General features: G+C 37.0%; 2 protein-coding genes across 4 annotated transcripts; one reads left to right on the plus strand and one right to left on the minus strand.

Annotated features, from left to right (window-relative positions):
* Positions 1-413: 413 nt before the first annotated feature.
* Positions 414-1,445, minus strand: LOC131008132 (uncharacterized). Its single transcript, XM_057935027.1, has one exon. It carries the CDS (start codon positions 1,443-1,445, stop codon positions 414-416), a length of 1,032 nt encoding a protein of 343 aa, XP_057791010.1.
* A 6,582-nt stretch (positions 1,446-8,027) lies between these two features.
* LOC131011565 (uncharacterized) lies at positions 8,028-14,188 on the plus strand. Of its 3 annotated transcripts, none has more exons than XM_057939332.1 (10): positions 8,028-8,366; positions 9,416-9,546; positions 10,285-10,341; positions 10,762-10,814; positions 11,503-11,554; positions 12,476-12,532; positions 12,628-12,687; positions 13,454-13,496; positions 13,610-13,654; positions 13,813-14,188. In XM_057939332.1, the coding sequence occupies exons 2-10, from the start codon at positions 9,435-9,437 to the stop codon at positions 13,874-13,876; spliced, it is 543 nt and encodes a 180-aa protein (XP_057795315.1). In that variant the 5' UTR covers positions 8,028-8,366; positions 9,416-9,434; the 3' UTR covers positions 13,877-14,188. The 3 variants fall into 3 exon arrangements, with proteins under 3 accessions (XP_057795315.1, XP_057795316.1, XP_057795314.1); XM_057939333.1 differs by having other exon boundaries at positions 8,028-8,308; XM_057939331.1 differs by lacking the exon at positions 8,028-8,366 and having other exon boundaries at positions 8,998-9,546.
* The last annotated feature ends 418 nt before the right edge of the window (positions 14,189-14,606 follow it).

Here is a 14,606-nt window from a genome sequence, read left to right on the forward strand (position 1 = left end):
GGCGAGAAATTCACTTAAATAATATTCTAAGTTCAAGTATCTCGGGAAATCCTATTAGGAAAAATCGGGGTGTTACATCCTTCCCCCCTAAAAAAAAATTTCATCCTCGAAATTGGAATACCCTGGCTAGTAAACTCGACTTCTAGTCTACACATACTTTTCTCGTTCGTAGTGATTCTATAAAGGCAGAATAAATCCGCTTGCCCCATAAAGTTTTGCTTTTTCGATCGAATATGTCCATCAATCTCTTCTCATTCATTTTTTTTTTTTTTTTGAATCCCAGTATGACTAACGTGTCATGCTTCCTTATCATTCTCTATATATCATCTCGAAGGCTTCCACCACCATAGGCTTTAAACTTAACATGCATGTAGAGATAAAAGTGTGAAGCTCTTGATGTTAAAGCAGATACGTCAATTTATGACGATTGTACCTTCTAAATCTTCAGGTGCTTGGGCTGCTTGTTGCTGGTTAAGAGCATAAGCCCTAGCACGTCCAGGTTGTCTCTGATTTGGTCGTTCATTGCCAATTGGTACCTGATTCTGTCCTTGAGGGGCAAAGTTATGAGGTTGTGGAATTCTCATGTTCTCATTATTGTTTGGACAGTCTCTGGCGAAATGCCCTGGTTGCTTGCACCTAAAGCAGTCGTTGGAACCTATCTTACATTCACCATAGTGATTTTTCTTACATGTTGGACATAACGGCTTTCCTTCCGCATGTCCTTGCTGTTGTTGTCGATTTCCTCTCCATGGTTGCTTTCTTTTTCCTGGGTTTCCTTCATTTCCGTCTTCCCATTTACGTTTCATTTTTCCATAGTCTTGGGTCGGTGCTTGTGCTAACACACTCTCTTTTTCTTTTGGTAGTATTGCTTCGATGTTTAGGGCCCTGCTCAAAGATTGAGTATATGTTAGCGCTCCCTGACTTGCTAGTGGAACGGCTATCTCAAGCCGCAGACCTTGTCGAAACTTTTCTGCACATTTCTCATCTGTGTCAACTAGATGGGGAGCATATCGCGAAAGCTGGTTAAACATTCGGTCGTACTCTGTGACCGTCATACTTCCTTGTCGTAAATTCCAAAACTCATCCTGTTTCTTTTTCCTATAGCATCCAGGGATATACTTTTCATATAATCTTTCTTTAAAATCATTCCACGTGTACACCTCCCATTGCTCGGGGGTCAAGGTTCGTCGCACTGATTCCCACCAGAATTCAGCCTCATCAACGAGTTGGAAAATTGCGCATGTGAGTTTCTCCCTATCCCCACAGCCAACGTGGTTGAGTATCCTCTCAGTAGCTCTTACCCATCTCTCGGCATCCAGAGGATCACCGAGGCCATCAAAAGTTGGTGGATTATGCTTGCGAAACCTTTCTTCCACACTTCGCTCTGGTATAATTCGTGGCGCATGTCCTTCAGGGTTAGGTCCTCTTTCTCCTTCTCCAGCCATTCTGTATTCAATTAATAATGTTGAACTCCTTCTTCATTCTTTCTAATAAAAATCCGTGATACTGGTGACATAAGGATCCTTCTATTGTCTGAAACGATCGTTGGTTGTCTACAAGTCATCCTTTCATGTATCGTGCTTTGATATTCTAACTTTCGTATTCTGACTTTCTATATATGGTTTACCCTTCCTTGATCATCTTTCTATGTTCTGTCATTCTATACTTTCTATGTTCTCTCTGTCTATGTTCAGTGCTTTCAATGTGTAGTTCTTTCTATTTCTAGTCTGTTCATGTCCTCTAAAATCCTCTGATCATAAAAATCTAAAGACATCCTTCATCATTTCACTATGCGACTATAGTCTATCATCATATCATTTCTAGGTTCATAACCTAACTAAAATTGTAATAACACATAGTGGTTGAATCATCTCATGGTAATAAATTACATATCATGCAGTTATGCAATATTTCCATATTCAAATCAAGTTAGCACATAGTCTTGCATGATAAAAAATGTTTTCAGTCTCAAATTCATATTTAGTCTCAATATAGGTTAAGGTTCCATACATGTTGCGTTTCAGTGTACGGACGTCTCCATACATGATCCGTTTCAGTGTATGTTCAGTCACAATTCATATCAATGCATTCAATCTTAAAACACATTTACTCTTATTGCATGTTCAGTCTCAATACGTATATTCTGTCTCAATGCATGTTCAGTCTCAATGCGTTTGTAGTTTCCATACATGCTCTGTTTCAATGCATGTTCAGTCTCAGTGCATGTTCAGTCTCAATGCGTGTCCCGTCTCTATGCATGTTCAGTCTCAATACACGTACATCTCAATGCATGTTCAATCATAATGCATGTTCCATCTCAGTGCATATTCAATCTTAACATGTTCTATAACATATTCATGCGGTGCATGCAGTTCAGTAAACATTTTTGAAAACAAGTTTAACATACCTTGGTTGAGGGCAGTGTGACGACGAGCTGAGGGTTGCTGTATAAACTTTAGAAGCCTAGAGATGATATCCTAGACTCAACATCAATGAACTTGTGGTCTCAGAGCCAAGAACTTTTGCTCTGATACCATCTGTGACAGCCCGACTCCCGGGAGAATAAGAAACGGCTACTTAATGGGATTTGCTAGACTTTGTTAGAATAAAATGGGTGATATGTTCTTAGATTCGGGTAATACATTGTTAATAAAGGAGTGCCGCAATTGAAGGATAATAAATACAACAATTAAGATAGAAATCTTCCCAACCAGGATCAAAAGTTCGGAGTTCTGAGACAACAAGATAACGCTTCATACTAGACATTCATATATGCGAGGTTCAATTGCTAGAAATGCGATTGCCAAAAGAGTTCATAAGAATTAGGCTAAGAATATTTAAAGAGTCATTCTCAAAAGATATCCACCTAAGTGAATATTATCGCAGCGAAAATTATTATATGAAACTACAGCAACATCCTCCCTCAGCCTCGCACGACACCACCTGCCTCTCAACCTGCAAAAGGTTTTGAAAACAATTGCAGGGCTGAGTACTAATATACTCAGTGGGTTTAGCCATTTGAAAAAGTTTGTAAATCCATTTAAAAGAATAATCCATGCTATGAACAGTATAACATAGAAATATTTGAAAGCATTCCATGCATACTTAAAATAAATTCGTGGATCCATTTCCAGTCTTTTCTCTATTGGTGCTTCACCTATAATGTGAACATGTGGGAGCAGCCCACAGAGGTCCACTACCATGCATGTTTCAGAAATGGGAGCAACCCAAGTCTGACAGTCTGAGGCAAGTGGGAGCAGCCCACAATACCCCCTTGTGTGTACACAATCCTAACCAGGGCGATCCAATCGCTACGCCGGCTAGGACCCGATCGTTAGATAACATAGGAGCACTTTAAACAATAGAGATATAAGAAACATTTTAACATGGACATTCATTTGCATTTGCGTAATACAAGTAGAGCTCAATAACTCAAAGCATACTTTGGAAAATAAAACCCACCTTGATAGAACAAGCTCGTAGATAAAAGATGTACAATTCTCTTCTTGTAAAAGCAATGCTAATTCCCTCTCTCAAGTGGACCTACAAGACAATCTAATCTTAATAGGTCTCAAAATATCGTATGAACTAACGATTCTACAAAGCTGCTAAATCTTAATATTCTGCGCCCGGATTTTCAAAACTCAATTAAAAGTCTTGAACAAAATCAATTTATAAAAATACTATACTTGCAACATAGTATGCAAAATCAGTTCGTGTTTTAATTCTCATAAATAAACACACTTAATCAATGCGTAAAATAATTGATCAAAACTCAAATTGTAGAGTCTAATTAAATAATTAGACCATTATATCATTATCCAAATTACTCAACTAATTAAAGATATTTGAGTAAAGGCTGATTTAAAGAAATAAATTAGCCCAAAACCTTAAAATAAAACCCAACTCAAATTTATTAATAATATTAGCCCAACTTTCCAGCCCAATACTGAATTAAAGCTTTAGCCCATCCTTGAGCCCAACTTCCTTATCTCTCCCTCAAATCCCTAATTTAACTCTCACACCCCAACACACACATACAACTCACGCGCAGAACACACAACACAGACGCCAGCCTCCCTTTCTCCCTCTCTCCCTCTCCTCTTCTCGGCCTCCTGCCGCCGCCACCAGACGGCACGCCGCCGTCGGAGGCCAGCGGCTCCGCCTCCTCTCTCATTCCCTTCGACCTCTCTCTGTCTTCCCTCAGCTCTTGTCTTCCTCTCACTCTCCCTCACTTCTCGCCCTCTCTCTTCTCCTCTATCTCTCCCTCTTCGCCGTCGACGGCAGCGCAAGCCACCGCCGCGCCGCATCGACCGCAGCAGCACGGCAGCAGCTGCCGCCTCCTTTTCTTTCTTCCTCTCGCCCGGGCGAGCAGCAGCACCCCGAAGGACCGCCGCGCCGCCGTCCTCGCCACCACCACCTCCGATTATCCCTCTCAATCTGCCGCTGCTCCCTCTCCCTTCAAACTCCAGCGAGCCACCAGCTGCGCCGCCGCGCTTCAGGCTCCGCCTGCCTCGGCCGCGAGCGGCCGGAGGGCTGCTGCCAAACATACAGCGCCGCTGCCTCTCCTTTCTACCAGATCCGGCGACGCCGTCGCCCTCGCTCCGTCCGACAACAGCACAGCAGCAGCAGCAGCGCCGGCGCCGGCGCCGCCTCCTCCTGCCACGCCGAGCAGCCGATGCTGCTCTGCTTCTCCGGCTAAAACCGCCGGCCAACACCCCTCCCCAAAAACCTCAAAACCCCTATCTCATTCTAACCTTCTAATTTCTTTAGAAAGGTGAAGGAAAAATTGTAATCTTTTCTTATGCAAAATTCAGTCTTTTCTTATGCAAAAATTCAATCTTTTCTTATGAAATGGGCAAAACACTTGAGAAATATATATACTTACAAGCTGTGTTCTTTGATTTGTTGGTGTATGGCTGAATTTGATTTGAGGTAGATATTGTTCACAGAGATTTCTTGTGTTTCGATTGAAATTCTGGAAGTAAGGAAAATAGAAGGAAGAATTGTGTTTGCTGTGAAAATGGCATGAATGAGCTTGAGATGTCAATTTTATTCCAGAAAAGTAAAATGCATGTAAGGTGATTGGCTTAGGATGTGGTGAATGGTGGAGTGATACGTGGATGAATTTGATGAATGAGGGCATGTGGGCTGACATGAATTAAAAAAAAATTATGGATCAAAATGGGCTTACAAAATACACAAAATCATTACTCAAAATTAAATAAGACCCAAACTAGATAAGTTAGTATAATAGATCTATTTAGGCCCAATGCAAAATAAAAGTAAATGAAAAATAAAATGTAATATGAAATATATACACATAGTCACGTATTTGCATTTAATCTCTTTTGGTAAAATTTGATAAAATCTTTTATTAAAAGAAATACCCCCTTTTTTTATCAATAAAAATTTTATCCGGGCGAGAAATTCACTTAAATAATATTCTAAGTTCAAGTATCTCGGGAAATCCTATTAGGAAAAATCGGGGTGTTACAGGCAGGGGCGCGACTATCGTCACCTGAAATCGAGTGGGAAAATTGGGGATCTAGGGCTCGGTTCTTCTACAGAGAGGGGTGTGAAGTCGCTGGAGTCTGTAGAGCACTCCGCCGTCGCCGCTGCTACGAGCGTTAGGAGGTGGTGAAGTCGATGTGGGCAGCGCACTCCGCCGTCGCGCACTCCGATTGCGTTGTGTAAGATAGAGAGTAAGATAAAGTGAGAGATAGATCTGAGACGGACATGGAGGCGGAGTGAGCGAGGAAGAAAGAGAGAGCAGAGCCGGCGGCGGCGGCTGGTGCTGCATGCGCCGCCCCGGCTCGCAGCGGCCGCCGAAAACAAGAGATAAAGGGAGATCGAGAGGGAGAGCAGAGAGAGGGCAGGGAGAAATAGATCTCGAAAGAGAGAAAGAATGGGGTTACCTGAGACAGGGTGGAGGCGGCGGAGGAGGGTGGGTGGACACGGAGTCGCCGCACCGTCGCCGTGGAGGAGGGTGAGGCGGCGAGGGTGAGAAAGAGAGAGTAATCGGGAGAGAGAGAGAGAGTTAGAGTGAGGGTAAGGTTTTAAAGTTGTTTTAATTAGGCTTTTAATTAGTGAATTAACTACAATTATCTATCCCTTATTATTTCCTAAAGTAGAAACGTGCCATTATCGGTGGGACAACCCGAAATGGAATACGTGTCATTATTAGCGGGACGGAGGGAGTAATTAATACTAATTGATACTCTCTCCGAAATATTGTATTAAGGAAGAGAGACACGTGTTTTAAGAAAAACAAGCATAAAACCTTTATTCCACAACCAAAGAATAATAAGACGTGAAAGGAAGGTAAAGATTAAATATATACAATTACCAATGGAGAGTCAAAGTATGGAGTCCAGGCAGACTCCGGAATGTTGGTTGAAACCCAGAAATGTTGACACCATGAATGTTATCAACATTCCACCCAACATTGAAAACATGAATGTTATCAACATTGGTCCCAACATTGTCGGAGTCAACATTGACTCTAACAATTAAATTAAGCTTGGAATATTGATTAAAATTATAGAACTTTAAATATGATTTATCTTTTTCTGTTATTTATTTATTTTTGTGTATGAAAATATTTATTTATTTTTGTATAGTGTCTAATACTCTATAATTATAATGTGTGATTTTAATTATAATTACTAAAATTTAAATATTCATATAATATACTCTATCCGTTTACAAAAAATAACATCTTTTTGTTATTTTAGAATGTCCACAAAAATTAATCATTTTTTTACTTTTGAAAGTATTCTGTCACAATATAATTAATTGTCAATATTAACACTACTTTTTAAGTGAATTCATACTATACTCACAATACATTCAACTATTTTAATTTTGTTGAAATCTATATCATCCTCTTTAAGATTATTTTTTGTGGACGAAAAGAATAATAACAAAATAACTTCAGTAACTATATTTTAGCGGCAAATTACAAAATTCAATTTTGTTTAGAGGGAGCCAATTTTTAAAACATAATCATGTTTATGTAATTTGTTGTCGTGAATCTTTTTTAGAAAACATATTGTATATCTTTTTTTTGAAACAAAACATATTGTATATTTTATGTATATATGAATAATTTAAAATATTATATAGATTTATTTAATTATGTATATGAATAATTCATTTATTATTTATATAAACATATTCGTTGTTAATTTTTCTTTGTATATTATTCGTATTTTTCAGATTTTAAATTAGTTTTGGGTTGTTTAAATATGAATTTTTAATAATAATGCAGTTTGAATTTTTAAGATCCTAATATTATTATATTAAATGACGACTATTAATTTTGTTATATTGATGGTTTAATAATATTTGCTCAAAATGAGATTGACTTAAATGATTTATTTAATAATCCATATATTTAATTACAATTATACAATACTCATTAAGTTGATAATATCGTTATTATAAATTATTTTAAATTAAATACTTATATTTAAATTAACACTCCATCCTTCGACGATATCGTTTTCATTTTGGGAGGTACAAATTTTAAGAAGTGATTAATAGTAGTTGATAGTAGTGGGTATTGTTGTTATTTTGGGTCTCACTACTGTTGTGAGTGAAGTTTGTGGTACTACTATAAATGGAAATGAAAATGATACTGTGGACAAACCAAAATGAAAAAATGAAAATGATATTCTGAACGGATATGGAGTATAAATTTTTAGTTAATTAATCTAATTCATAAATAATGATATTTTAATATTTTTATATATTTTTAAAATAAATGAATATATTATGATTCGTGCATCGCACGGAAAGGCGTACTAGTTAGATTAATTAAGCAGAAGGCCCAACTTAACCCATTATCACTATCATTATTCTCTCTCTCTCTCCCTCGTTCTGCACCCACATATGCTCACAAACACGGACAAACACGGGAATGGATCCTCTACTGTGCACAAAAACAAAAAGAAAATAAATACATAACTTAAAAAAAATACAAAAAAGAAATACAAAGTACACTTCATTTACCTTGTTTTTGTGCACAGCACAGCAGATGATCCATTCCCCACAAACACACCCACATAAGTCCATAACTCACACACACATTAACACACAAATCACACGTACACACAATCAGACGCACACACAAAACTCACGCACAAACCCTCCCCTCCCTTTTCTGCTGCACGCCGCCAGCCACCGCCCGGCGCCGCCTTGCCGGCGGGCAACAGCTGCAGCGCCTCCCTTTTCTCCTTCCCAGATCTGGCGCCGCTCAGCCGCTTTTCAATTCTCGGCCTCTCTCCGGCCGTCAACAGCGCAGGTAGCAGCGCCGCCGCCGTCCAACTCCGCCTCCCTTCGCTTTTTCCGACCCGATAACAGTCGTTCCCTCGCCCCCTCTTCCTTTTGAATTCATTTTCTGTGAAATAAATAAAGTTTATTCTATTTTTTTTTTAAATTCTAATTTCTTCCTTTTCAATTATGATGAATTCGAGAATGAGAATTATGGTGGGTTTCTGCATAAACTCCAAATAAGAAAATAAAATAGGAGAAAATAGCTTGTGTGATGAAATAAAGGCATGAAAATTTACATAAATAATGGGATTACTGATATCTGGAGAGGAAATCATGCTGAAAACTCTGCATCTGAAAGATCTGAATGATTGTAGTTTATTGAGTATGATTTTCGATTTCAAAGGAAATAAATGTAAGAAATGGCGTTAGTGGGTAAGTGGGTATAAGGTCTGTAACTTATATATTTATCCCAAGTTAATTCATATAATTACGGCTTTGCCATAAAGTTGGCCGTAAAATAAATTGTTGATCTACTGCATTTTCATATTATAAATAGATATAGATTTATTTACAGAATTGCCACAAACTCTGCTTTCATATAATAGATATAGATTTATTTACAGAATTGCCACAAACTGTACTTTCATATAATAGATAGATTATTTTGTTTATTTTTCAGTGGAGAAATGAGTTCACAAATGAAAAAAAGTTAATTAAATTAGTGTGTGCAGAATGGAGCTCATATATTATTTGGTGGACGTATCAAAATGATAAATTATGACAATATTTCATGGATGGAAGAAGTAATAGAGAAAATGAAAATATTATGAATTGATCAAAATTGCAAAACTGAAAATAATATAGTTGACGAGAGAGAAGTTCACAAAAAAATAAAAAAAAATTGTGGAGGAGAGAGTAATATTGCTACTTCCATTCCATTTCTTACTTGTTCCTTCTTAGTTCTTCCCATGATCTTGCCCTTGTTCCTAAATCGAACTAAGATTGTTTCGTAATTTGTATGAGAAATTATCCGTTGTCGATCAATTAATTATTCTGCTTGAATTCGCTCTCATTTACGACATCTTTTCTTTTCGTGCGCTTTCTCATTGAACAAACAACCGTATAAAAAACTCAGTGAAATAAAAGGGCGCAATATGTCGCGTCTGTGGGCAAGGGTCGTAGGGTTATTCAGCAATCGAGCATTTGTCGGAATGGATAAAACCGGCAATCGATACTTCACCAAGACTGAGGAAATCGACGGTATAAGTGAGTAACCCCATCTTCTTCACTCTTTTTATTCTGCCGCAGCATGCTTGTGTATGTGTGTTTGTAAACGTATAAAGAATGTGTGAACTTCCATGCGCCAACCTTCTCTTAAGCTGATGATGCTGTCAAAGTATGGATTTGGAGTCCATGATGTTATTCTTTTCATTTGTATTGTAAAATTACGGAAGAAGGGTTGAGTTCGTTTGTGCCTATATGAGCTTATTGAGTGTGTCAGATTCTTTTTTTCTGGATTCTGTTTTCATCAATTTGCCTGAAATTATTAAGATTTCATTGCTCTTTTTACACTGCGTTTCCTTAATCATGTGATAGTGTTTTTTGTAGTAGTCGTTTTGGCTTAGATGTTGTGCAGCTTGTAATTTTTGTATCCTGCTACTTGGTCAAGTTGTTGGTGGTTGTTATTGAGGTTTGTATGGCATCTGTAAGTATGACATGTTTTTTCTTCTTCGGTCTTTCTAATTCGGACAATGACTTGAGTTACATTCAGATTCCTTGTGTTTATATCTGCCTATACCCAGATAAATGTGTAGTAGCAATCGATTCACTTGTTCCAATCCATACTGTCGTTTAAACAATCCTTTCCTAAGTATTCTAGATTTTTGCTCCTTGTATCATCTTGCAAGCTTGGGAAATTATGGTGCATAAGCAAGAGAAATTTTGAGCTATTCGTGTTGTGAGTATTTGCTTTAATACTACTTTTTGCTTGTTCTTATTCATCAGTGAAGGAGAAAAGGTTGGTAATATTTAAAGGAGAGCAGGATCCCACATCCATTCCGGGTATGTTTTATATTCCTTAATTTAATCCATATTTGTTACTGAAGTTCTCACTGGTTTCTGATTATGGTTATTTAAAATCATTGGTGAAGTTTAAGGCACTTATGGTTTCCTGCACTCATTATGTTTCAAATTACAGAACCACATATATTGTGGTGCTTTGCTGATTTAGGATTCCCAAAGTTATTTTCTATCCTTTGTTTTTACTTTGAACCCTGCGTAAAATGAGGAAGTTGTGGTGGCACAGGTGTCAAACCCTGAATCCCTCATACGTGAAAGTTAGATACTAATTCTTCCAACAAGAGTTATTCAATGCCCAAAACAGGACTCCATTCAGCTTTTTATTTATTGGTGTTTCTCATTCACATTGGATGTCTTTCTTTGTAGTTGGTAATTATTTATGTTTCAATAGTTTTGTTGTAGTTGAATGGATATGTTGGCTGAATGGGCAACGTAAAATAGCTCCAACACCAGAGGTATGAAAGACATTCATTATTTTACTTTTGAGGATGTGGTATCCCATGTGCAACAATATTTATTGTTAATTAAATTCCTACATTCTGAAAAAGGCTGGTCGAGAATACTTTTACTTATATAAATATTTCAATCCCTTCAAAAATTTCTCCCGGTAGTGTATTCATCTTCATAATTCATTCGTGTAGCATCTGATAGATTCTTGATCTTGTGAAGTAATTCTCAACTTTGTTGTATTCTTCATATTACTTTATTTCAAAATGCCCTATTCTGCACGGTTACATATTTAAGTCAAACTTTGATGGGTTGGCATCAATTCTTGATGGAAATACATTGCAATGACTTAATTGATGATCATTCTACTTGTTCGTTCTTTTTAGCACCTTATTTCCTATTGGCTTAGTTGTGATTTAAACATCAAGAAATTAGTTCGTTTGGGTTTAAATATATGAAATTAGTGACCTTTGTGCCCCCACTCAAGCTGTCAAACATATAGTGGTAAAAAAAGGATTCAAGTGATTTTTCCCCTTATTTTGTTAATCTTGTGAAGCAATAGTCGTAGCATTTTTATGCGCATTAAACATCAGTGAACTTGAACAAGCTTACTTTGCTTCTCACATTTTTCAAAGATCCCAGCCAACAACTGAATTTTGATTGAGAAAAATGATAATTTTTTGGCTTGCTCTACAGGAAATGGCTCAGCTGGAGGCAAGGAGGGAACGTGTTAAACTGAATGTTGCTCGTAAGTTACTAGTATTCATATTTGATTTTTAATCTTTACATTTCAATAAGATTCATCCTATTTGAATGCTCGATAATGACTTGAGTTTGTCAAGTGTATATCAACGAGAACTTCTCTAAGCGATCATCAGTTGATTCCGAAAACTAACATGAACTATAGCTGTTGGACTATCCCTTATACTCACAGAACTTTTGGTGCCGCAAACCTAATTTGGCCTTGGTACATTTTGATTTCTTTTTCCTTTGTCCTTGCCTTATCTTCACTGTGGAGTCATGGCCTCCTTAGCGATCAACATGCTACCTATGTGTACTGTGATTGTCTTATATTCCCTCGTCCCACAAAAGTGTGCACACTTTGCCATTCTCCACTCCCTTTCTCCACTCACAACACACTATCAACTAACATTCTTAAAATCCATGCTCAGAAAAAGTTTGTGCACTCTTCCGGGACAGAGGGAGTAGTATTATTTATTCCTTTCACTAGAATATGGCACAAATATTACTGTTGAGGATTCAGTAAGGGAGTGCTCATTGTTGTTTCATTTTATTGATTTTGGTCAATTTCTACCATTTAGGGTGTGTGTTCTCTTTGATGGAAAATGGTGGAAAACATATATTTTTACCTTTTTTCCACTATTTTCATATGTTATATATGGTGGATAACTTTCCTCAGGCAGCATGGAAAAAAATTTGGCCAGTTCCTTTTCCCTCTTTTTCATTCCAATTCATGATAGTATTATCATGGGGTAGTGATGTGATAATATTTTTCCCATGTTTTCCTCCCTAAAGAACATGAGATAAAAAGGAGTAGTTTGATAAAATTTTCCCACCTTTTCTTATCCCTCATTTTCTCATGATAATTATACAACCAAAGAGAACACACCCTTTGAAGAAACCCTTACTTGTTTGTGTTTGGTACCAGTCCTCAAAAAGGAAGAAGAAGAAAGGAAAGCTAGGGAAGGAAAAGCCCCCAAAATTGGTGAGTTACTCCTCTATTTTTACTCCAACATGAATGATAAAAAGCTGCTTCGAGTTTTATGTTATGAGCTTACTGATTTCAATGTATGTTAATAGGAAAAACTACTGGCCCTGACTTGAAAAGTTTTATCCAACAGTTTCCTACTGATTCAGAAGGTATGAAATGCTGACTACTATTAATTGGTTGATGTCTGTCCTAGTTACAAATATCTATTGTATGGCAGCAAATTAGAGTTTCTAGTTTGAAGATATTTATCTTTACATAGTTATGGCAGCAAATAAGAAATTGAATCATTGTAATTCCCCCACTAGTATTTGCTAATAGCTTCTATTTTGCCTAGCGGAGCATTAAGTTCAAACAATCAGATTGCATGCTTGCACATGTTATACCTAATTTTTCTAGTGCTTACTGTTATTCACTATTGTTATTTAGAATGTGGAGTGCAAGTATTGTACTGAATGCTTATCCTTTTTACTGAGTGTATTGTTTTTAAACTCTGTGCAGGGAAGAATATTAAGATTCACTAAATAGGATATATGATTTGCCAAATATAAAGCAAGATTACTAGTTTGTTGTATTCAATGGATTCATATACTTTACATGTTTTTCTTTCTTTTCTCTATTTTTTCTTGAGCAAAATATAAGTTCACATGTTAATATATCAGCATCGAACACCATTACTGTGCAAACTTTCAATTCAATACTAAAATATTATCTTAAGGAGCAGAATTCACTCATTACTTAATGTAATGAGCATGAGTTTTCTCAGAGTTTCCATTTATATCATTGCACAATATAGTTAAGGAGGAACTTTCTAGGTGCTCCTGGGTTTACTATTTGCTGTACATGAATGTCGTTTCCCATTTCCCACTGCATTTGTAGAACGTTTTTGTGTTTAATGGTTTTTTATTTCCTTGATAGGCAAGAAAATTGAAGCAGCATCAGACTCCAAGGATGTCAGGAGGTTAGTATTCTCCTCAAAGCACGACCTATGCTGTTTAGGACCTTCGACATTCTTTGCAAAGTCTTGTTATCATGCTCTGATATAAAAACATCAATTCTTCATTTTAATTACAGTGATCAAGGCTTTGAAGGATCTCGTGAGAAGAAAGAAGAGCCGGAGTAAGTTGTTTGATTTTAAGACATCGCTAAACTATTAATCATTGCCTGGATTTTGATAAAACTCTAGTCCCTATCGATAGTTGAGCGCATGATCGTAATATATAAAAGGAGATGGGAAGGTAGTTTCTCTAGTTTAATTTGGGTGAGTTGGGTTTCAGGTTGTCGGAGCCTACGGGATCTGGTGAATCATTCCGACCGGGGACATGGCAACCACCAATGTGAGTCACATTTTCACACTTACACTCACTTCAATTGTGGGAGAATACTTCAATGCTGTATCAGAATCTTGCAGACTGCCATTAGATCCCATCCTAGACGTAGAGGTTATAGCGCTGAATCTATTCAATTTTTATTCAGTTTCTTGTTAGAAAATTCAGTTACTTCCTTTGTCACCGCAGATAAGGTTTTGCCATTTACATTACACGCCTCTTTTGAATTTAGAAAACTTGCTGTTGAAACTTGTAATTAACCAAGCAACGTGCGATTTGCTTATTAAATCTTATCTTAGTAAATACTCACATTTTTTTGCTTTCATCACTTCTTAGTTGAACTTATTGACTTACTTGAAATCTTTTGATCTCAAGTAATTACTCTGTTTTAGCTTCCTGACGTGGGATCCGTCGAATTGGTTACAAATTTCCATCATTTTTTAAAAAAGGAATTGTTGCAAAATTTTCCCGTGAAATCCTTCCCTTAGGTAGTATATAGATTCAAGAGTTAATATATAAAATTATCCACTTTTATATTGTAAAGATAAAAATTGTCCACTAAGATAAAAATAATAAAAACTATTCACTTTTTGATTGAAAAGACAGAAATACCCTCCTTTAAAAATATGTACTCTCTCTCTTTCTCTCTCTCTCCACTCTCTTTCTCTCTCTTCTTGTACACTCCCTTCCCCCTTCTCTCTCTCTCTCCCTCCCTCCCTCCCTTCGAGCTCAGATCGTCGGCG

This window comes from Salvia miltiorrhiza, chromosome 2 (genome assembly GCF_028751815.1).
Source record: "Salvia miltiorrhiza cultivar Shanhuang (shh) chromosome 2, IMPLAD_Smil_shh, whole genome shotgun sequence".
Taxonomy (NCBI): Eukaryota; Viridiplantae; Streptophyta; class Magnoliopsida; order Lamiales; family Lamiaceae; genus Salvia; species Salvia miltiorrhiza.